Below are 24,502 nucleotides of genomic sequence, written 5' to 3' on the forward strand. Positions count from 1 at the left end.
TGGTTGCAATGTTAGGAAAAAAATGCCTAACTTCTATATGATCTCTCTTCACTTTCATTCTTCCATTTTTCGAGTTATTTCCAAACATTACCCAATTTTGATGTTCTTAAGCTTTTTTTTTATATGTTATAGGAAATTATGTGATGGATACATCTCTTGTTTTCGAGTTATGGCTTTTCCATCACAAGATTCAAGAACAGAACTTGAGAAGCATGCCTCTGATTGAGCTTGGTGTTCGTTCTGGTATTCAATGTCTACTCTGATCGTCGCGGAGTCACAAGAAAATAAAAATAGCTTCTCCAACGCAGCCTGTTTGAGTTATATCATGTTCCGAGTTTTCGGATATTTTCCTGTGTTGTCTCAGAATCAACTGACGCATTTAACATTCAGTGTTAGGAATGATTTGATTCATTGGATGATCTTTTCTGAGAGAAGCCAAGCATATTTGGATTGTTTTCAACACAACACAATGAATGACGTTTAATTAACAGGAAGGACAATAGCCTTGTGGTTCTATTTGAATGCAAATCATTTATATACAAACGATTCAAATCGAGTGCTAGACAAACCAAAATACTTGCAAAATAAAAAACAAATGCAATTCTGTGAGAGGTCATGGAAATCATCAACTGTCTTTTTTTCACTTCTTTTCTTGAAACATATGTCCTATGGAAACATTATACAGGGTCACCATCAAAAGGCCAAAGTCAAGAAACCCATTGGACTCGACAAGAACACATCAGACTTATCTGAAATATTATTACACTTGATCAAACAACCACCACCAACAGCCATAAATCCCCACCATGATTGTCTAAGCCACAAGTCTGGATGCGGTCCGCTAATCGCTTGAATACAAGACAGACATACAGTGGAGCTCTGCAGTGCCTTTGGTTCCTCCTCCTAAAATGACTGAAAAACAGCTTCCTGCTTCAGCACCGGGGTAAATAACAAAAACAGAATATGAAAATTGCACAAATTGCTCCAAATTCAGATTTTCCAGTGATGTATTTCGGTAAGATACACAAGGAATAGGTGATTATGCCATTTGGTTCATCAGAGAGGCAAAGTAGGTACTTAACGGGGTACTCTCTTCCTACTCAGTATCTCCTGTTCTTTTAGTCGATGCTGGAACCTGGCCAGGCGAGCTTGTAGACCGACCAGACCTGCTGCTTTGCGCGAGAGCACAAAACTCAACTGTGACACATAATTGTCAATGCGGCTTCCTGGTTGATCTACTTCCGCCAACAATTTCATCTCCTGCCATCCATACCCAAAGAGGTTAAGCACTTCCAAACAAAATTACCATATACTTCTGACAGTAACTCTTATCCCTCCTATTTGTTTCTTATCTTTTTTCGACTTTAATTGAGAAGCAAATGATATTAAGGAGGAACAATAATCAATCTTTCAGATACTAGTCAAAAATCCACGTTAAAAATAAGCAATCACAGTTTAAGATCCATAGAACAGAGTTGCAAAAATAGGCAAACCATTGCTCCTCGAAAATTATTGGGAAAATGCAAAAGACTACTTGGTTATAATCATACAGTACCATGAGCTCTTATGAGACTCGCAAAACCATGGCATCCTACAATAGATAATCCACAGGTGAACTTTGCAAAACACTGCTGAGTGCTGGGTTGATAATTGGCATGCGTTGATATCCTATATAGATAATTAATTCCTTTCTAATTGTTTCTCTGTATATATTATAGTGCATTTTCTCTCTAAAGCACTTAAAAGGTAAATCCCTTTCAAATGGAGCAGTCAGCAGAAAAAATCATTCATGTCATTTTATTAAAAATGAAATTGAACACACTAATAAACTCCTAAAGAATGAAAATAGAATCTTTCTATATGTCATATGAGAAACTAAATAAGGCCCAGTTCAAACACAATAAAAAAAAGTTATATCATTTACTTCCTTACAAAACCAAAATGTATCCTAATGACAAAGTTCAAAAGTATTACAATCAAAGCAGCTTAATGTCAGAAAAAGGTAAAACCTAAGAGGGGCAGAAAGATGGAACAGTTCACTTACTTCACGAACAATCTCCATTGTATTTTCAATTTCTTTTCTATGGGCTGCAATTAGGGCCTCTTCTTCCTACATAGTGCAAACGGAATAAGAAGATTGAACGATAATGTACAGCAAAAAAAGCTTCTACTATAACTAAACGGAACGAATACACAATGCCACATTTTTAACCAACCTCAAGTATTTCATTGATATTCCCATCATGAAGCGCTGGTTCAGGTTCATATTGCTTGGGCCCCACATTGTTTTCATCAGAATTGCTCTTATTCTGCTGCTTATAACTTGGGGTAGGAATTTCCAATCCACTACCATCTCTTCTCACCCAGTTTCCCAGCTTTTCCAATTTTTCATCCCTGTAAGCTCTCTTCCGAGGTGATGACGCCTTCTGCACTTTCTCTTCTGTATCAACTGAATTTTGGGAATATAGTCTTTGAGTTGTTGAAGGCTTGGTTGTTGTTGTTGTAGTTGTAGAACCACCAAAAGTATTTTTCATCTCAACCTTCTGCACTCTCTCTTCTGTATCAACTGAATTTTGGGAATATGATGAATATAACTTTTGAGTTGTAGAAGGCTTGGTTGTTGTTGTAGTTGTAGAACCACCAAAAGTATTTTTCAATTCAACCTTCTGCATTTTCTCTTCTGTGTCAACTGAATTTTGGGAATATGATGAATATAGTTTTTGAGCTGTAGAAGGCTTGGTGGCGGTTGTTGTAGTTGTAGAACCACCAAAAGTATTTTTCATTTCAACCTTCTCCTTTTCAGCGGTTCCAGAAGTCACACTGCTTTCCTCCCGCCCGTTCAAGGGATACTTTGATGGAAAACCAGAAGGTTGTTTGCCAAAATCAACAGGATTTTCTCTCTCTACAGCCGTTCTACCTGCATCCACTGCTTTAACTTCTTGATGCTGCTCATAAACATCCTCCACGTCAGCAGAAACGGGAAAAGATGATGCAGATGAAGATTCCTTATTAGGGGGTGGTAATGAACTCGCAACTTGATCCTTTTTCACATTTCCACTTTTGGAAAGACTTTTAACCCTGTTCATTTGATACTTATCTTTCAGCTGCAAAGTACATAGAAAATGATACATACAATCACTAAGGCTAAGGGCCTGTTTGGTAACTATTTTGTTTTGTGTTTCTGTTGTGCATCCGGTGAAAAATAGAAACAAGTGATGAAAGCGTGTTTGGTAATTGTTGCATTTTGCACAGTACCACATATTCTTTAGAGAAAGATCCAAATTCGGAAGAAATAAAATCGCTTTCACTTGTTTTAGCGCTATTGTAGCGGGAACTTCCTAAAAAAACTCTGTAATATAAATACCATATTCTACTACAAACTCTCAAAAAAAAAATTTATTTTTTTATTTTTATTTTTATTTTTTGCTTTGAAACATTGTGCAACATGTTTCTGTTTCAGAATGAATCACAGTAAAAGAAAAGCACTGCTTCTACTCCATATGAAATCAAAAATGCAAAACAGAAGCGAGTACCAAATTAGCCCCAAGTAATATACTTTATTAAGCCTCAAGCTGAAAAAGCACATACCTATCAGCGTATCTCAAAGTATTAAGTGTATGTTCACATGAACCAGCATTTGGAGAAATGCAAGATATCATCACAGTCCTTGAATTGCCAACAAAGGAATCACGAAGCACCTCAGTAAGTTTGCTCCCACGAAATGGAATATGAATCTGATCATTGTCAAGAGCACGAATACACTCCTTTAGAGCCAAAAGACTCTTGTTGATTTCAGCTCCCTCAATCCTGCAATGAACCAGAACAATAGTATCAGATAAATGCAATACCAAGTATATATTCATATCATTTACCAGATGAGTAGAGATATTGAACAACTAATATACAAAAGGCGATAGAACAAAAAGAGATCATACAATTGGGTGAAACACTATTAAAGCAAAATTTTGAACACAAAAGCTGGCAATAGTAAATCCAGCCAATAAGCATAACAGATTAGAAGCTGTAGAATGTGAGTTATAAGATGTAAGCATGGTTGTTAAAACAATGACCCAGATTGTCAAATTATATGGTCCCGTACTTGTCAAAAAAAATAAATAAATAAATTGTACGATCACATAGTCCATAAGAGCCTTACTGGTCCCAAAAATTAATATCTCACAAGGATAGAATCATTATGGAGTGGATGATGAATTGTTCATTGTTTAGGATTGAATTCTGATGATCCTTCTATCAATTTAGTGTTCTCAGTTCCCTCTGTAGTATCTGAGTCTATTTTGTGTTATCATCTCTCGCTCTCTGTCTCTAACTAGCAGCAGCCAATTCAAATACTTACTCTCGATCTTGACAGGTATGGATATCATCTTCTATCCACAATCTTGTTGTATATGAGACCAACAACCACTCAGCCAGTAGACTTCTCTCTGTCTCTTGAACTAGAAACTCTCTACAATCTACGCCAAAGTGATTTCTATGCTTTGGTTATTTTTTTCATTCTTTGTTAATTTCTGGGTTTGTTAAAGAATCAATCAGTGCTCTGCTTTTGCTCTATTAAACTGTTGTATAGCCTTTCACAGCTCTATTCTAATCCATTTTTGCTGATTTACTGCAATATATTTTTATAGCTCCCCACCCCAACCAAAAAAAAAAAAAAATTTTGAAGAATTTTGAATTGAGTCATCTTCTGCCATTTATCGAAGTGTTGAATTGTTTTACGTCACATGTAACTGTTACATTGTATTTAAAAGTTCTTGTGCTCGAGTAGGATCGGAAGACATTAATGTAATGCCATGGATATCTCAGATTGACTGAGCTAGGTGGAAATGCAGACTAACTTGTAAAACACAGAGAAGTGGCAGTGTCAAGTCACCAGACTTCTTGAGTTCAGGGCCTTGCCTTTAGGATTGCCCAAGTCCAAAGAGATTGAACTCTAGTTAATAGTGTCTTACTTTAGTATGGGGTTATGAGGTCAGTCTTAAAATGTATGGATGAATAACCCCAATCTCCCTGCGGTTTGGACTTTTCACCCATAGATGAAGCTTTGGTCAAATATGAAGTCAACATCCCGTGGTTTGGCAATCACAAATAGCCCCTGATATTAAGTGACCCGTAGAATTGGAGTGAAGTACCAATATTACCCTTGAGTACAACTAAATTACAAAATTAACATTGTAATTATTTGAACTGTCTGCTATACCCACATAATGATATGACAAAAATGCCCTCAAGCCATAACCCAGCCATTTATACTAATTTATTAATAAATATATAAGTAAAAATCATCTATATGCATCTTAACATATTAAATACATATTTAGCATATTAACTTTTTTTTTTTTTTTTTTAATAAGTAAAATTGTATAAAAGCACTCAAAAGGGGAGCGCATCCCAAGAGAACTACACAAGGCCAAATAGGGCCTCTAGACATATTTAGCATATTAACTTTAAAATTATATATAAATACATACATTATTTTATTTGCATTGAAATTGAATTTGCAAAGTTTATAAACTAACTAAAATTAAAACAATGCTTTATCATATAAAGTATTTAGTCTGTACTTACACATTACAAATAAATTTGTTAATTTTACAAAATTAATTTACAAACCCAATTTACAGCTAATCCATCTTCTATCCTCCTCTGTGATTTACAATTATTAATATATAGTGCATATTTCTATACATAAGCATATATTAATGCACTTAAATACATATATCTATACATATACGGATTCCCTTATTCACTGATTTCCATGAATCTATATCTACATATATGCACATATGTATGTGCTTATACACAGGTCTAAGGATCTCTGGATTTGAGGAAAAATAGAGGGAGAAACACAGTCGAATTCTTCAACTTAAAGTAAGAATTAGTAGATTGGGTAGCTGCTATGGACCTGAATCAGAAATAAAATCTGGTTTTGGCAGTGAATAATTAATATATGAATATGAGAAAGAATCCTGGGTCTGTTCTTCAAGGAAAAAGCACCAAGCACAAGTATGTCTTTCGCTTGCTTGCAATATTCTTCACAGTCCTTTTCAATTAATTGGGAGAACCAGTGCTGTCCACTCAGTTCTCTCCTCTCTTTTCTCCAATCTAGACATTTCCTTCATTTTGCAACAGATTGGAATTCTCCTTCTTCTAATCAGAAATTGAATCTAATCAAACCATAAATGATCTAATCAAACCATAAATGGAAGTATAAGAATAAAACCCTAAATAGATCCCAAGGGCCTTGTGGCCTAGTGGTATCTCCTCTACCTCCCATAGTGGATGGTGAGGGTTCGAGTCCCCAAAAGGGCGAAGTGGGTGTGTGTGTGTGTTTCTTGCCAATGAAATGTCATGCGCTACCCTGAGAGATGAATTATGAATTTGTCCATCTAAAATATATTAATTACATCATCAAAACGTCAGCAATTAATGATATTTAGACAAGAGGGTAAAGTAGTATTTTTTTTTTTTTTTTAATAACCGGTTGACTCACCTAACAGCTCTAACTCTGACAGGGGAGGTCAAAGTCATTTTTCAAAAAGTTTCATCTGGTGAAAGGTGAGAGTAACTCAACCTAAATGTAAAGTCAAGTCTATCTATAGTTCAAGGGTGAGGGCAAGCCAGTGCTTTGCCAATGTGGGGATCTCATGAAATCAAGTCGCTGTCCACCTGTAGTCCAATTGGATGTCGCCACATGCAATGAGATTGTCCCAGTATAGGGTCATTACAGCTACAGAGATGACCATAAAGAACTTAGGACTTGGAAGTGTGGCACTAGGGGCAAGCCAGAGAGAACAAAGCCATGGGCTACCCATCAAATAATAAAGCAAATATAGATGGTACAATTTTCAGAAAATAGATGGAAATTTATTAGAGAATTGTAAAGATAGTTGCTAGATGATAAACCTAAAAATCAAATCGCTACAAATTATTGTAGTAAAAATCCAAAATTATTGAAATATAACAAAATGTATGTCTAGATAGTCATGTCTATTTCTGAATTTTACTATTATTAGCAGAAAGCATACCTTGTTTGTCGGTCATTATCAGTTGTGTCGGCACCTCTTTCACTACCAGCAAGATCAATAAAAGAAATCTTCCCCACAACCTTCCCACCCTTAGACTCATTTGCATCATTGTTCCTCTTGGAGTCTTTTATCTCATTGTGCTTTTTAACAACAAGTTGTAAAATCGCATGTGACCTTGAAGATTCCTCGTTGGCACCAGTAGAGCCAGTACTTCTTGCTGCATTTCCCCTATCAATAAATTCTTTAACAATCTGTACATCTGAAACTTCAAATTCTTGCAGTCCAACAATGCAAACTTGTTGCCGTCCATCTTCTCTCATACAAAGCTTCCTGCGAAAAATGAAAGGTTATTACCAGTCAATATGTATAATTGTGCACACATCAAGCATTTACAGATGCATTATGTTCACTAATTAACACATATAAATGCAATGTGTTTGTAGGTATGCCAGTATGTATAAAGAATCTTAAACACATGCACTATTTATTTATGCATATGTTTGACATAGCACATGTAATGCTTTCAGACGACTAGCGTTACGGAGAATTCAAAACCTAACACCATCATGATCCAGTCAAAACACTTCAAGGCCCGAAGTAGGCTGACTAAAAAAATCACACCCTTCCACAAAACTTGTAACAATATATTAGTGGCAAAGATCAGGTCTGCCACCAAAACTCCCTCGACTTTGCCAAAAAGTATACCCATAAAAGAGGTCCCCCCAACCCATGCTTCTTTCTTGGTAGGAGTAAATACAGACTGTAAAACAATATAACAAAGAAACCAGAATGAATGAGAGATTATTGTCAATTAGAATGTGCACATGTTCAAAACCTTCGTATCAATTATCTGTTTAATCAGTTACAGGCATCAAGATCCCATGACAAGAAAATGATGAATTAAAAGCCAAAATCAATGAGAAACACTAACTTCCTATCACTGAGAAGATCAAAGAGTTTCCCGCCGTATATCTCAAAAAAGCTAAGCCACAACTTGAATCTCTGACTGCGGTAAGTTGGCTGATGCAACAATCTGAGGAGATCTTCTACAGCTCTCAGAGGTAATGGTTGCATCGTAAACGTCTTACCACTCCCTGAAGTTAAAAATGGCAGCATTTTATTCTCCAAATTATAGTTAAGAACTGGCACAGGTGCAAGAATAGGTAGAAGCAATAGCAGCAGTAAGAATCAAACCAAATCAAAATATTGAAACAAAGTGCCTTCATTTTATTTTGATGCAAATTGCTGCAAATAGTTAGTTTTTGTTCTACAGATCCCCCACACCACCACAAATCTATTAAATTGATGATCTTCATTAGTAAAAACTAATCTAACAAGACAACAAAGATAAAACTTCCTCGTTGCCCATGAGTAGTTATCCATCAGCTTTTGAAATTTTGCACTGCATGATTGTCAACCTTCTGCAGAAACATTAAAAGATTGATACTTAATTAGTCTTGACACAAGGCTTCGCTAATATTGTTGCATTCTTTATCCAAGAACAGTTCCTGAAATTTCTTAAGTTTTCCCTTCAAGGCCATTTGCCTAAATATAGTTTCCTCATTAAGCATAATTTTTTTATTTCACATCTTCCCAATTTGCTTCAGAATTGAATAGAGTAACATCCCCTTAATACCAAGTCCTGATAATTATTCTTATCAAGACAAAGACTTCACATAAAAACGATTTCACTAAAAACCAGGCAGAGCCTAAATGCCTATTACACCTCCCACCCCTTTCTTTATCTCTTTGTAATATTTAGAAAAATGATACATCAGTAAGCAATATATTTTAGTGAGAGACAAGAAAAGAGATTGAAAGAAGAAGAAGAAAAAAAAAAAACACAAATCTGGGTGATACCGATAAAAGAATTGGCATAATAGGCATTACTACCAATAACTATTAACAAACATTGGATGGGATATCTGACTCTCGAGCTCCTATATTTTATCCTGATTTCTAAATGCAATATATTGTAACTTAACTGGGGAAATTCTTCATATACATACCGTACAGAGGCCAATCCAAGATATAAAAAAGTTAATAATGATGATGCAAAATCACAAGACGCAAGAGAAAACTAACAAATAACCTACAACAGTGAGGGAACAATCACAGAATTATGTAAAATCCTTTTTAAAAAATGTTTGGTAAGATTTTTCAAAAATATGGTTCTGCACATATGAACCAATCAAGTGACTCAGCCAATACTTTGATAGATCGAACTTTCTATGAGAGGCATCGTCATGGTTTTGATCGATCCAACAATCAATTGTGTTATTCTGAACTTCAATAAAAATAAAATAAAATAATTCTGGTAAATTGTCGATTGATTTGCGAAAATTCCCAATTTAAGACTTGTTTATATTCTTTAAAATATCTTAGGATCAAACTCTAATTTTGAGAATATGTTTAAAACAAAATTTTAAGCCTTGCATAGATCAAATCTAGGTCAAAAATGTTTCAAAGATCTCATTTACCATTAACCTAAAAAAGTGTTTGAGCTTAAGAGATTTTCAACGTGTTCTTTGTTGATCTTCATGTCAATCATCTTCTTATGGTTGTAGATAAATGACTCGTGACTTTTGAAACACTAATAACCAAGTTTCAATTAGAAACTTTGTTACATGGACCCTCTTATTTCTCTTTATGTACATCTGTTAGACATGACATGACGCATGTGTCTGACACACATTGAGCTTTGATACCCCGATCCTTCACATGGCATGGCTGAAGAAGAAAACACTCAAATTTAATAGCAGATATGACAAAAACCCTTTTCCTTTATCACATTCCATTTAATTTGAGCAATAATTGAGTATATTCTTGTATAACAATAATATTAAAAATCAAATTATAATGCATTTAAATGCATAGTACGTGTCTACATACAGTATCCAATTTTTGGACACGTGTCCACGTAGCTTAAGATTTGGGATTCAAGTAGATCAAACACTACACACACCCAAGTCCAGGTAATATATATTAGGTGTTTGCCAACACATGACTCAATGACCTAACAACCCTAATTTGACATTTCATCAAAAATATATTTTCCTTTGAGAAGCATATAACAAGAAGCAGGAACTGCAGTTGATGGTGCATACTGAAAGTGCAATAAGGAAGAGTGAAGAAGTTTCTACACACCCGTTTGACCATATGCAAAACATGTTGCTTTTGTTCGCTGAAAAATGGTAGGGATAATTGGCTCTACGGTAACTCGATATACCTGTTCAAGTAAGCACAAAAAAACAAAAACAAAAAAAAAAAAAACTTTAACCATACAATCACGAGTGAAGAAACTCATTTACGAAGAAAAAGGAAAAAGGACAAAGTTAACTCTTAATTCAAGCAAAGCTTATATAAGGACTGACATAAATTTCATGACCTATTTTGTATATCAAAACAGAAGTCAATAAATCTCAAATAAATGAAGATTTTACCTCATCATTGGTTACTAGCTCATCTAGAACAGCATCAAAACAGAACTCATGCTTCTCCACATAAGCAGTCAAGTCCACCTTTTTCATGTCAAACGAAAAGTTAGTTCATCCCACCGAACATAACAAAGAAAAATACAAATAGGGTAAAATGTAGAAAATCCCAAGAAATATCACGTTTGCATATTACACCATGAACTATCAATTTGGCAGGAAACCCCTCCGAACTATTCGTAAAATTCCCCCCCCCCCCCCCCCCCCCCCCCCCTAATTAAATAATGTAAAAATAGAAACAGTAAAAGTCGAAGTATATGTTGTATTAATTTTTTGTAATGGCTGGCGGTTCTACACTTCTGTCTCTTTTCAACGATCACACGTGAACGGTCAAAAAGCAACAGCAAATGAACAAAAAATTGTATAGAATATAGGGTCTCTCTCTCTCTCTCTCTCTCTCTCTCTCTCTCTCTATATATATATATATATATATATATATATATATATATATATATATCAAGGAAGCCCTTATTTCTGAATCTGTTGTTGGATATTGAAATAATTTCTTAACCTTGCCTTTCGTAGTTTTGAAGTAATCTTGAAACAAAATACATCACCGAAATATAATCCATACACACACACACACACACTCAACTAGCCTTTCATGGTGCTTAGAGCTTTGTGGTAAGACCTGGTGAATAAAAGTTAAGCCCCATGCTTGAGGACTCTATTTATGCCTCAAATTTTGCCAATAAAGCATCTGTGCACAAGAGTACAATTTGAAGCATAGTGGAAGCTCAAGAAACATACTTAGCATATGCCAGTGATAGTAATCAATTTTGGTTTTCAACAGCAGTTGTAATTGCTCTTCATTCCCTCTAGAGGAACATACTTAGCCACGCTCTGCCTTAGCAACGGCAGTTGCCGTGGCAGCGCTACTGTCTTGAACTACATCAAATCCAAGTTTTCAAATGGAGCCTAAGTTTTGAGATTGTGTAGCAGAACATATATGTGTGTGTGTATATAAACCTAAAAGCCATAACTTTCCACCATGACGAGAATATAGAACCCTTACTTTATTCCCAAAAAACTTCAATAAGAATTTCGAGACTCTTTGTGAGAGAGAGACAGAGAATGAAATCGTGTACCATTGCATTAGAATAATTCACAATTGTGCATAAAAAATCGGCTCCAAATCGTCTAACCAAAATCAGCAAAGTGTTGTCGGCAATAGCGATATTTTCCTACTAGTGATAGCCACTTGAACAACGCCATTTAGGTAATCTAACTTATGTCACCATGTTTTCTGCTTTTTCCTATTTATTCTTCAAGGGTATTTTGGTACTACTTTCACTAACCGTTAACAGCACTTAACGGAAAACAGACATTGGGGGGACATTGAATTAAGTACTTAACTGATAATTCAGGGTTTTTTTTTTTTTTTTTTTGCCAAATGAAATTTTTTATTTATTTTTGAGTAAGAATTCATTAAAGGAGGGTAGCACTCCCAAAGGAATACAAAAGGCATCCATGGCAACAATATAATTTCAAATTGATAGTTCAAGGGGGTAATATGCCAAAATGTGATAATTCAAGGGGTTTTCTGCATTTTACCCTATTAATTACCGACTTATTAGCAGCTAAGATTTATCCAGACCTTTAGCTTGGGTTCATGGACAATTAAATAAGCATTGTCGTACACAGTCACAATGTCCTCCTCCTTCCGAGCAATTTCCTTCTTGTTTAAAGGTCTTTTACGCACCTGATACAAACATCAATGTGAACAATTCTCAACTTATATAAATTTCAATCATTTGACAAATTAGCAGTTCCTGAATATAAAAAATGTAAAAATACCACAAACATAACCCTTTGCTTGCATGATTAACCTATCTAAAGAAGATTTGGGACATGTAAGGCCAGAAAAAAATGTAAAAGTAAAAATCTAATATGGAGCCATCAATATATACAAAGAAAACAATCACCCAAACAACAAATGTACATAATTTTCACACTGACAATCATACACAAGGGGGGTTGTCGGATCCATGCCACCTCTCCGAAAATTCTACGTCATAAAAGCTATTGCCCAATGCGGGTCCTACCTATGTAGGGTGCTATGAGGGAAATATTTTAGGACAAACTTAAACCTTTGACATTATTTTGCACAAAGCAGCTGCTTTTAGGCTTGAATCTACGCTTTCATGCTTGTTGGTCCAAAATTTTCAGTGCACCAAGTAATAGCCAGTATACTACAAAGATTACAAAATCAATTCCCTTCATGATAGTTAACCAGTCAATGAAAAGAAAAGAAAAAAAAAAAAAAATTCACCAAATAACGCTGTAGTGGTTTTAGGAAAGGGTGGGGCTTGTTTCGAATAAACCAGAAACATCAGCTCAAGGCGCATTAAAGCGCCAAGGTCTCCTGTAACCTAAGCGCAAGCTGCAACGTAAATATAAATGCATATTAAGCCTACATTTGGTTGGAGGGAACGAAGAGGGAGGAGGGATGGAGCAAGCTTCTGTTTTTGGGAAGAGGGGAGAGGAAGAGAGGAAGGACGAAAGGAGGGATGAAGCATCCCTCTGAACCCACCATTTTGCTTCCATCCAAAAGTGGGATAAAGAGGAGAGAGAATGATGTATATTTGTTGGACAAAATCAAAAGGGCTTTTATCACTCTCATTTTATGTAACACCAGCCATGGTATTCATACATTTCTACAAGCTTATCATGACATTTGTAATAACTTTCAACTTTCATATTTCAGGAACTCTTTAGCATAAGAAAACATGTCACAAGTTTCTCCAACATTTAAGCCTCACATTTTAGCTACATCTTGGTAGGTAAGCCAGTAGCAACAGTTTAACTTAGAAAAAAAGAATTAAATATCACACTAACATGCAACAAAAAAAATTTCCCTGCAGCATTTATGAGAGGCTCCTCACAAACATATAAAACTTGCTGGACATCTCCATATAGGATCATCTGCTCCACAAACATTTAATTATTTTCAAGAAACACATTCCAACATTAAACAGGATCTACGCACATCTACCACCAGTTTAAATGTCATGAAGAAATTATAACATAACACACATACTTACATACATACATATATATATATATATATATATATATATATAGAGAGAGAGAGAGAGCATTTATTGCCAATAGAACCAACATACCACAACTTTGATCTTAGCCACATTGTTTTCCCTTGTATTGTTCTCTTTTTCATTTATTGGTAATCCAACTGAAGCATCAGTATCTGTTTGCCCTTTTTGCTGCCTGCTGGTTGTCACATTGAAGTCACTGTCAAATGCTTTTGTGACAGCAGGCATAAAAGGCGATGGCTCAAATGGTTCTGATATAACATGCTGAAAAGGGAAAACAAAACAATGATCTGTTAAAAGGATGAAAGAATAAAATAGATAGGAAATACTCATCAATATCCACTATTTTTTACTTTTTTATTTTTTGATAATTCAGGTATAAAGAATATACTTTATACCTCAGCCGCATCCACCCCACCCACACATACACACACAAAAATATACACTTTCAATATAACTTTAGAAGAATTTTCTGTAACCCAAGGCCCAAACAGAAAATTCTGTTGTTATATCCATTTGCATTGAGATTATTTCCATTTGCATTGAGATAGACTTCATCATATCCACACAAAAAGAAAACTACAGAATTAACATAGAACCACCCAAAACCAAAAAAAAAAAAAAAAAAAAAAGAGGAAGAACAGGCAAAAATGGTTTCATTTGCAACTTTTAATTCTAGAATCCTATTATATAGGCAATTTCACTCTCATCATTACTCATTTGTCAACAGATATAAGAAAACAAATGCCAATAAATGAAACTCTACATAACACATAATCAGTACATTTACTACACAAATGAACAACTTGATCTCACTCCCCATGCTTCTTTTCTGTTCTGTGACATTCTATGCATGCCATATGCACAAAGGAGAACAACCAATAGTTTTGCTTAAAACTGCCAATAGGTACAAAATATTCCCTTCCTAGGTACAGTCCATAGATAGGGCTACAAATGACCCGAGCCGAGCAGAGCCGAGCATGGGGTTGTTTGGGCACTCACCAAACTCGAAGACTTGTTCGGGCTCGGCTCATGTTCGGGCGAGCTTGGCTAGGCTATGTTCAGGCTCGGCTTGTCATTGTTCAGTCAAGCTTGGGCTCAGCTCGGGCTAAGCTCATTTATGTAAATATTTAAGTATATGTATAAAACCACACATGTATATACACATAGAAATATATTGATACAGATTTTTAAACATATTCAAATATATATACATAAACATAAAGAAGATGAAAAATATCTTGTCCTGTGGTAGTCGATCTCCATCAACTTTTGATTTTTCAACCACCATTGACGCCTGTAATCTGTCTGGCGAAATATGGCACTTGCAGGTCTTCTTCAAAGTTGCGGCAAAGATGAAAGAGAAAGAGATAAAATATGAGTGATATAATAGATACGAGGAAGAACCCCATGAACTGGCATAAGAGAGGATAGCAAGAGATTTGAAAGAACAATGGAGACGGGTGTCAGCTGTTAGTAGGGATTCAAGAGAAATGGCATCTCTTTTTAGTAGGGTTTGTTTACGTTTGTTGGATTATATTACAATCTAGTGGCTCATATTGTATATTAGCTATACAGGCCTTAACAAGGTGGGCTTGAAATGTAAGTTTGGGCTAAAATTATAATATATGGCCAGAATCTTAAATATTAGAATAGGAAATATAACGGGCTTGTTAAACAAGCTTGTTCACGAGCCCAACAAGCTGAGCTCAGCATTGTTCAAGCTCAGCTCGTTTCTCAAATGAGACTGAAAAATAGGCTCGAGCTCAGCTCGTTTACTTAATGAACGAACCTGAGCCGAGCTTTTAACTAGCTGAGCCCGAGCTGTTCTGTTCGTGAACAGCTTATTTCATTTGCAGCCCTATCTACAGATGGTGGATTTTGTAGTAACAGCAGAACAGGACATCCAGAATAAAACAAATCTGTATTATCAAACAATTATCCAAATTGTACAGTCTACATACAACAGCTGAACAGTATAATTATATACCCATTCAAAAATGATCACAAACAAGCATAATTATCTTTTTGCTCACTAGCACATGACATGTCAAGGCATAAATGAACTTTAAAATTAAATGATTAAGAAAAATAGTACTGATCAACAACTTATTCACAGATTACAGGATTAGGGGTTCGCTCAAAAAATCCTGTAAAGAAGGGTCTGACACGCTCAAAAAATACTGTAAAGAAGGGTCTGACACTACCATTACAACAATTTTCCCCAGAATAGAATGAGAATCTGGGAAAATATTACTTTCCTATGTTTCCTCCAAATTGCTAAGGAGGTTTCTGCCAAGGAGATATGCCTTAACAGGAACCCCATATCATTCGTCATACCTCAGATATTGGGGAAGAAGAAGAAGAAGAAGAAGAAAATCAGTCTCAAATATCCAAATCCATAGACCTACAATTTTGGAAGAAGAAGAAGAAGACAACCAAGTTCAAAAGCAGCCAGGGACGTGAATATAAGAGAGAAAACTGTTGAACCAAAGAAAGAGGAAAATAGACTCTGGCAGATATGATTCATCAAGTAAAACTCAATTAGGCCACACCGAATACCTAGATTCCTAGAAATTACAATAATCCAAAAAGGATTATACTGGTTCAAATAATTAAACCATTAAATGGTGTTTAGAGTAAATTACATAAGTGTTAAATCTTGAAAGTATATCACATACAGAATGTTAGAACCTCGACAACAGCTCCAATAGAAGTTTAATTTAAATGCCAGTAACCACATAATAGGGTCGAACATGCATTTCTTGGGAAGATGAAGCCAAAACCATTGGCAGAGGCAGAAACCTATGCTTACATTGCCAATGCCAAGAAATATAATTTTCTTATAACATGGTGTCAAGGTGATTCGTATTAAAATACTCAAGTCAACTCAACAATCCAAGCTATTTGGGGTGGGTTTTAAGTCCTGTTTAGTCATTATACCCTCTCTTAGAACATGTAAACATTCTACTTTATCTAAATCCATATATTGAATTTTCCTTCACCTAGTTAAAAATCAGCAGAATATATGACGCAAAATATTCTAAGGAAACAGAATGCACTAACTCTAACAGACATTAAATTTTATGCCACCCCAAAATAAAATTGTTGATTGATATCTATATCTATTTATGCTCTTATTAAAAGCGTATAGAGTTTCTAATTTTTATATACACTTTAATATCTTTTAAAATTGAAACAAAGAAAAAAAAAAAAAAACCTGTTAACTGTTGCCTAGAGAGTCACTTTTTAAACTGAAAACAGCTCTTAAAGAGTTGCCTTCTTAAATTAAAACACCTCTTCAACTCAAAAAAATATTACCTTCAAGAAATACATTCTCTAAACCAACTTCTAATTAAGCAAAGGAATAAGGATGTTTTTGGGAACCTTGAATGGAGGAAGAACAGAATCTTTGCTGATTTTTCTGAGATTGATCGGCTAGAGGAGGCGGGTGGGAATGTGGAGTCTCTTTGTACTAGAAGAGCTTCCTGTCAGGCAGTTCTTGCTGAGATTGCTTGTATGGAGGAGATTTCGTGGCGATAAAAATCCCGGGCTCTTTGGCTGAAAGAGGGAGATCGTAACACAAAATTTTTCCACAGACTTGCTAATGCCCATAGAAGGAGTAATCACATAGGACGTATACGGGTAGAAGGCGTGGAGTTGTGGAGGGAGGAAGAGGTGCGTAGCGGGATCGTTTCTTTTTATCAGAAGCTTTATACAGAACCTTTAAGTTGGCAACCCAAGCTTGATGGTCTTCCTTTTGAGGCTATTTTTGAGATGAAGAGAGATGGGCTAGAGCTTCCTTTTACTGAAGAAGAAGTTCTAGAGGCCTTATCCAATTGCAATGGGGATAAAGCCCCGGGGCCTGACGGGTTTACTATGCATTTCTTGAAGGAAAGTTAGGCGGCTGTGAGAAATGAAGTGATGAGTACCTTTCAGGAGTTCCATTCTACAGGTGTATTTAAGATATCGCTTAATGCATCATTTATTGCCGTCATCCCTAAGAAGGGAAACGCTTCAGATATTAAGGATTTTCGTCCTATTAGCTTAGTGGGTTGTATTTACAAACTCATAGCTAAGGTGCTTGCTCAAAGAATGTGAGAAGTTATGGATGGGATTATTTCAGATTCCCAGAATGCCTTTGTTGGAGGAAGGCAAATTCTTGATTCAGTTCTTATCGCTGGTGAATGTGTGGATTCAAGGTTGCATAATGGTGTTCCTGGAGTTCTGTGTAAACTTGATATTGAAAAAGCTTATGATCATGTAAATTGGAATTTCCTTCTCTATTTGCTTCAAAGAATGGGGTTTGGAAGTAGATGGAGGACATGGATTCCGACATGTCTTTCGTTTGTTAAGTTCTCAATTCTTGTGAATGGCTCTCCAGCCGGCTTTTTTAGGTGCTCTCGGGGTATAAGACAAGGTGATCCATTGTCATCTTTTCTTTTTCTTATTGTTATGGAGGGCTTAAGCAGACTTATGCGTTGGGCAGAGAATCTAGGTCTCATCAAGGGACTTCAGGTGGGAAGAGATATTGCAAATCAGGTGGAGATTTCTTATCTGTTATTTGTAGATGACACTCTAGTTTTTTGTGATGCAGATGTGTCTCAACTTAGATATTTGAGATGCATTCTGGCTTGCTTTCAGGCAGTCTCAGGGCTAAAGGTTAACGTGGCCAAGAGTGTGCTTGTTCCGATCGGGAATGTACAGGACATCTCTTCTCTAGCTACAGTTCTTGGGTGTAGGGTGAGTTCCTTTCCTATCCCTTACTTGGGATTGCCCCTAGGGGTTTCTTCCAGATTAGTGGAAAGTTGGGATTCTGTGGTTGATAGGTACGCAAAGAGGTTGGCAAGTTGGAAGAAGCAATATTTGTCAAAGGGGGGTAAAGTTACTCTTATCAAGAGCACTTTATCAAGCCTTCCCACTTATTTTCTATGTTCCAAATTCCATGTTCCGTTGCTGATAGAATTGAACAAATTCAAAGGAATTTCCTTTTGGGAGGAAGGGGAGAAGAGTTCAAGTATCACCTTGTTAGATGGGAGCAAGTCTGCAAGCCTATAAAACTGGGGGGTCTCAGCATTAGACGATTGATTCCTTTTAATCAAGCTCTTTTGGGCAAATGGCTATGGAGATATGGGAAGGAAAGACACCGCTCTTGGCGTAGATTAGTTTCCTGCAGGTATGGGGATGATGTTTGCGGATGGACTACACGTCCGGTTTCTATTGCAGGAGGAGTTGGGGCTTGGAAATCCATTCGGAAAGGATAGGATGCCTTTTCTCCTCATGTTAGATTCAAAGTTCGTGATGGTAGTCACGTTCGTTTTTGGGAAGATCTTTGGTGTGGGAATCAACCTTTATGTCGTACTTTCCCCAAATTATATAGTATTGCAGTTAAAAGACATGCCATTGTAGCTAACTGTTATCAGCTTGATAATAGTGGAATTACGTGGAATGTTCTTTTTCAGCGCTCTTTTCAGAACTGGGAGTTAGAAGATGTGAGCATTTTCTTAGATTAATTGTATCGGCAGGAAGGAATTGGCAAGAGTTATGACAATTTGATTTGGATTCCCTCTTCTCACAGTCGTTTTGAAGTAAGGTCTTTGTTCTTATGTTTGTCTAATTTTGCACCCTATGATTTTCCATGGAAGACTATATGGCGCTCTATGGCTCCTAATAGGGTGGCTTTTTTTGTATGGACCGCCATTTGGGGTAAGATTCTGACGATCAATAATTTGAGAAAAAGGAGAAATTATTTTGTTAATTGGTGTTGCATATGTAAGCATAATGGGGAGTCAGTCGATCATCTCCTAATGCATTGTTCTGTAGCGCACGACTGCTGGAATCTTATTCTTGGGCTATTTGGCATGTATTGGGTAATGCCACGTTCTACTAAGGAGCTAATTCATGCTTGGAGAGGTTGTCGTGTGAGTAGGAGTGTGAGTGTTTATTGGAGAACTGTACCACATTGTATTTGGTGGTGCATTTGGAAGGAGAGAAATAGTAGAATGTTTGAAGAAAAGGAGTCGTCTACAGCAACACTGAAACTTTTTATTATTCGTTATCTCTTCAGTTATGTGAACAGAAGTTCTTGTTCCTCTTCTGATGATTTAATTTCTTTTTGGGATTCTTTGGGGCCTTAGTTCCCGGTTTCTCTTATGTCTATGGGACGCGTTCCCCTATTGAACGCCTTTTTTAATTTATTATTACTTATCAAAAAAAAAAAAAAATTTGTTTACAAAAACTAGGCGATGGTTGATAGTTATAGATTGTTATTTATAATAAATCGCAAAATTGACTCTATCTATTCTCCTTAATCTATTTTTTGACTCTCTTATGCAATCTTTCCTTTCAAAAAAATCTCCTACTCTCTTACACACACTCCTATTTCAGACAGATTTCAACTGTTTTGAAAACAAATTCCAACTGCTATTGTTACATAGAATATAAAGGAGAGAGAAGTCACATATCAGTGAGGAGAATGCTAAATATTTTAATTTGTTTAAGGTACATAGATTTGAGAAAAAAACTGCTATTGTTATATCTAGATGCTTTTATATATATAGATATATTTATTTGATAATTTATTTCAATGGTATGATTTTTTCTTATGTTATATAAATTGCATCCGTTTGTTTGATACACGTACGTGCATAATTGTCCTAACAATGGGGAAATGTAATTTCTTGAAGGTGGTTCCATGTGGAAATGTTAACATCAAGTCCTCCTACAGAAGATTCCTAGATAGACACATTTATATTTTATATATACAAGTTTATATGAGTACCAAGGATCAGATTCGAACGCAGCCAACTCCACACATTGCCCCTTTACTTGGGTTCTCCTACCACTTGAGGTGAGAAAGATTTTAGCCTTCAATCTTCATAATTATCTGTATGTCAAGACACCATACCAAAATTCTCTATTTTAAAATATACATATATTTAATTAACAACTGCGCTGAGAGTTTAATAAGATTAACATTATTATTGTAATACGACGAAGAAGTACTTCCACAAATTAGACTTTTATGCATAGGTTTTTAATGCATTCTTTTTGAATTACTTCTTAAATTTCCTGCAACTAATATTTCAAAGTGTCTAATAGAATGAAAGCTATTGTTTGTTTTTCAGGTTTTATTTAATACAACATTCATTTTACTGTATAACAAGGAAAAGCAATTACTTGACCAAAAAAGGGAAAAAAAAAATTAAGACAATTCAAACAATATTATATACTATAACTCCAGGCAATTGATCTAAACCTTTCAATAGGACGCAGTGCCCCCAAAAAAAATGAATGAATGGATAAATATATAAAAAAAATTCCAACTGATTGCATCAAAACTCCATGGCATCAGTACAATAGAAGTTTTCCTAGCCAATTTCATGTGCTTGCATACCTCAGATAGAAGCTCTGTGTCATCCACAGCATGAAGATCCAAAAGCCCTGCTCCAAAATCACTTCTGAACTCGGGAGAGAAGAAAGCATCTGATGTGGCTATTCCGCCCAAACTTTGGGCAGTTGGAATGTATGGCTCAGAACCAGATTCTCCACCAAAATTGAGATTCCTCATTAATTTGAAAAGCCTTTGTTTCTCTTCAGAAGATTGCGCTCCATAACCCTTTATGCAGCATCACAAACTGCCTCAGTATCTCATAAAGTTTTGAATACCATTAAATTATATAAACAAAACACTGCACAACATTTAAACTTACTAATGATGCAAACACTACTCCACAAACCCATTAAACAATCAACGGTTAGAAAGGTCAATTTAATTAACCATGTACACTGATTGAATTTTATATATATATATATATATATATATATATATATATCAGGTGTGAAATACAACGCAAACTTTAAAAATGGCATGCCTAAATAAATCAGTCTTGCATTCTCTTCAACAGGCAATGTCAACATAAATATAGTGACTGGCATTATTGAGTTAAAATTGAATTGGACACTGCAATATCAACTTTATGGTAAAGCTTTGGGCTTCACATCCCAATAAGAACCAGCTTTGCACACTCATCAAAAAGAAAAATATGAAATAAGAAAATGGGCATGGTAATGACTTGAGCAATGTAGAGGGCAACATTTACGTTACCTGCATGAGGAGGTTTGGTAGGAGGCGATGGTCGATACTGGTGGAAGCCAAGGGCGAGGCCAGATGCTGCAACCCAGCAGACTGAAGCCACCGTGCCATGACAGCATCTCCAGCATCGTTGGCGGGACCCACATTGTGCATGGCCCCTCCACTGGGGTGCTCGTACAGAGCAGTGGCTGCAACATTGCTCTGTTGCATCTGGCCACCCATGTGGCGCTGTGATCGGCGTTGGGGAGCCAATTTTCAAGATCTAGAAATCAATGCTTCAATCACCAATTAAAGCAATTCAAAAACGTAGATAACCATTACAGATTGTCAGATCATGCATCTGAAAATAGAATAATAAGTATGAAAAAAAAAACCACTAATCCGAGGGAAAGTACTCACAAGTAGGGGAAAAATCAAATTCAAAGCAACGCATGAAAGTGGTCGGACGCAAAAGAGATTCAAATTCACAAATTCTAAAATTCAATTGAATTTGATCATAATCGTCAAATGCAGGCAGGTTCAACTGTAGCCCTAAAAATTTCAAGAAAAAGAAAATATAACGATTTTGTCACATTTTAGAAATAGAACGGATTGAAGAAGATAAAACACATGTATAGTCGTATTGAGAGAGAGAGTACCAGATTCAGGCAACAATAAACAATTGTGAGACCAAATCGTCGTCGTCGGGATCTGTCGAATCAAATTATCTAATATTGAATTTGTAAATGAACCAAAATCAATTTAGCAAAACCCTAACTTTTGATTCTATGTGAAAACGCTCCGTGAAAATTCTCTCTCCTCTCTTCAAATTCCTAACGATGATATCAAAGAGATTACGCCTTCAAATAATATACTTTCTGGACAAATAAGTATATATACACATATATACAGACATGTATGTATGTACATATATATCTGGATATTGAGTACAGTACATACACACAGACAGATATATTTCCTCAAAAAAAACATTTTAACGGTTAATTTACTGTTCTTTTTTGAACGCAAGGTCTTACCAATTTTATAATTTATTGTGACGGAAATGCCCTTTACCTAAATGGTAGAAACAAAACAAAAACTCAAAACATATTCTGATTAGGTTCAGATTAATTGGTTAAAGTGGAATTATTAGGTTGGATTTAGTTTATATTTGAAAAGAAAAAAAAAAATACAAAGTGATACAATAATTTCTAATTGTTTTGATAATAATATTTAGTACATTGAAACAAATATGTTGACATGATTTTATTATGATATTTGAAAAAAAAATTATTTACAAGCGAAATAATACTACATACATCTGACTTGTTTAAATTTCACAATCACATACTTTTTTTAATATTATTTGTATAAATAATAGTGATGATTGGATTTTTCTCATAGTTTTTTTTTCCTCTTAAAAATACTCCTTACTAAGTAGTCCTCTATTTCGTGTGTGTTTTTTTAAACAAAAGATTCAATTTAGAAAGCTGACCATAACTTAATGTGTGTGTATTATACACACACACACACACACAACAAATTCATTGTACGCCAAGTCAGCATTAGTTAGAGTACCTTATTGGCTCACTTAAAAGTGAAAGTACTCGACTTCTTGCTTTTAGGCATTAATGTTTTTTTTTTTTTTTTTGCTTTTAGGCATTAATGTTATGTCAAAACAATCACACAAACTCAATTCTCGAGCCAACACTAATCCTCCTGCATTTAAGGAAAATTCAATATGCTTTTTCTCACTTATATAGTCGATATGGTCTCAATCTAATTTTTAATTGGTAGGGATTATCTGGTTTTAAGTTATATGATTCCGAATCATGTAACAATTTTTTATAAAAATAATGATGGACATAATTATTTTTTTTTTAGTTGGTACTCATCCTCTCTTAAAGAATTATTTACACTTAGAAGGATTCGAACCTTAAATCTAATACTTCATAAGCTATCAGGGCCAAGTTTTTATCCACTTGAGCCAATTATTACGGGTTAATGATAGACAATAACTTTCTCGAAATACAATTTACAACGTTTTATTGCATTATTTTCTCCAAAATAATCCCAATTTAAGTAAAATTCAAGGTGTTTATGTCTTGTTAAATCAATGTGATCTTTTGGACTATCTAACGATTCTAACCATAGACCAGGGAAAATTATTATATAATTCGGGATCACATGATCTTAACGTAGTTTCTGATTGGTCGGGACACTTAGTTCCTGATAATATGATTCCGAACCATATAATAATTTTTCATTAACAAAAATGATAGACAATAACTTCCACCCCCCACTAGGAATTATTTGCATTCAAGAGAATTCGAACCTTAAATTTGATATTTCGTAAGGTATCATGGTCAAGTTCTTATCCACTTGAGACAATCCCTATGAGTTAATAATAGACAATAACTTTTTCAAAATACAATTTACAACTTTCTATCGTATTATTTTCTCCAAAATCTCACTCAAATGATGTCGAGTCGGAATACCAATATGTAACTAAAGATTTTTACAGTTCCGAAAGAAGGGCATGCACAAGATTAGTATTACCCAAAGAATAAGGATACCACAAAATTAAAAAGCATGTACATGCCTTGCAATATTAGTATTACCCAAAGCATGAGGATAAAGAAAGTAAAAAATAAATAAATAAAAATAAATTTTAAAAAAATAAAGAAAAACCTCACATGCCCATAAAAAGTACCTTCACAACAATTTAGAAATTGAATGCCTCTTTGTATAAAATGTAATTTTAGCATGATGCCAATGGTTACAATGATGAGCAATGATGATGACAACTACAAATTTTCATTTAAAAAAATATGAAAG

General features: G+C 35.2%; 1 protein-coding gene across 3 annotated transcripts; it reads right to left on the minus strand.

The window, feature by feature from the left end:
• Positions 1–474: 474 nt before the first annotated feature.
• On the minus strand, positions 475–22,613 carry LOC132294491 (kinesin-like protein KIN-13A). 3 transcript variants are annotated; one of them, XM_059792382.1, is made up of 15 exons: positions 22,324–22,613; positions 22,085–22,216; positions 21,698–21,947; positions 20,987–21,208; positions 13,663–13,854; positions 12,135–12,239; positions 10,487–10,564; positions 10,191–10,272; positions 7,975–8,137; positions 7,044–7,373; positions 3,589–3,807; positions 2,217–3,078; positions 2,045–2,110; positions 1,083–1,260; positions 475–912 (listed from the first exon to the last, which is right to left on the minus strand). In XM_059792382.1, exons 3-15 carry the CDS (start codon positions 21,905–21,907, stop codon positions 842–844), a joined length of 2,778 nt encoding a protein of 925 aa, XP_059648365.1. In that variant the 5' UTR covers positions 21,908–21,947; positions 22,085–22,216; positions 22,324–22,613; the 3' UTR covers positions 475–841. The 3 variants fall into 3 exon arrangements, with proteins under 3 accessions (XP_059648365.1, XP_059648356.1, XP_059648372.1); XM_059792373.1 differs by having other exon boundaries at positions 21,698–21,960; XM_059792389.1 differs by having other exon boundaries at positions 475–1,260; positions 21,698–21,960.
• Positions 22,614–24,502: the final 1,889 nt, after the last annotated feature.

This window comes from Cornus florida, unplaced genomic scaffold (assembly GCF_030987335.1).
Source record: "Cornus florida cultivar Cherokee Brave unplaced genomic scaffold, ASM3098733v1 CherokeeBrave_3.0.0_Hap2_Chr01, whole genome shotgun sequence".
Taxonomy (NCBI): domain Eukaryota; kingdom Viridiplantae; phylum Streptophyta; class Magnoliopsida; order Cornales; family Cornaceae; genus Cornus; species Cornus florida.

Excerpts from the sequence above, each read along its gene's own strand:
- LOC132294491 (XM_059792382.1), bottom strand. The coding sequence starts at position 21,907 with ATGGGTGGCCAGATGCAACAGAGCAATGTTGCAGCCACTGCTCTGTAC. Across the intron at positions 13,855-20,986 it reads ACACAGAGCTTCTATCTGAG|CATGTTATATCAGAACCATT; the intron begins GTATGCAAGCAC and ends TTCCCTTTTCAG. Across the intron at positions 913-1,082 it reads GAGTAGGAAGAGAGTACCCC|TCATTTTAGGAGGAGGAACC; the intron begins GTTAAGTACCTA and ends GCTGTTTTTCAG.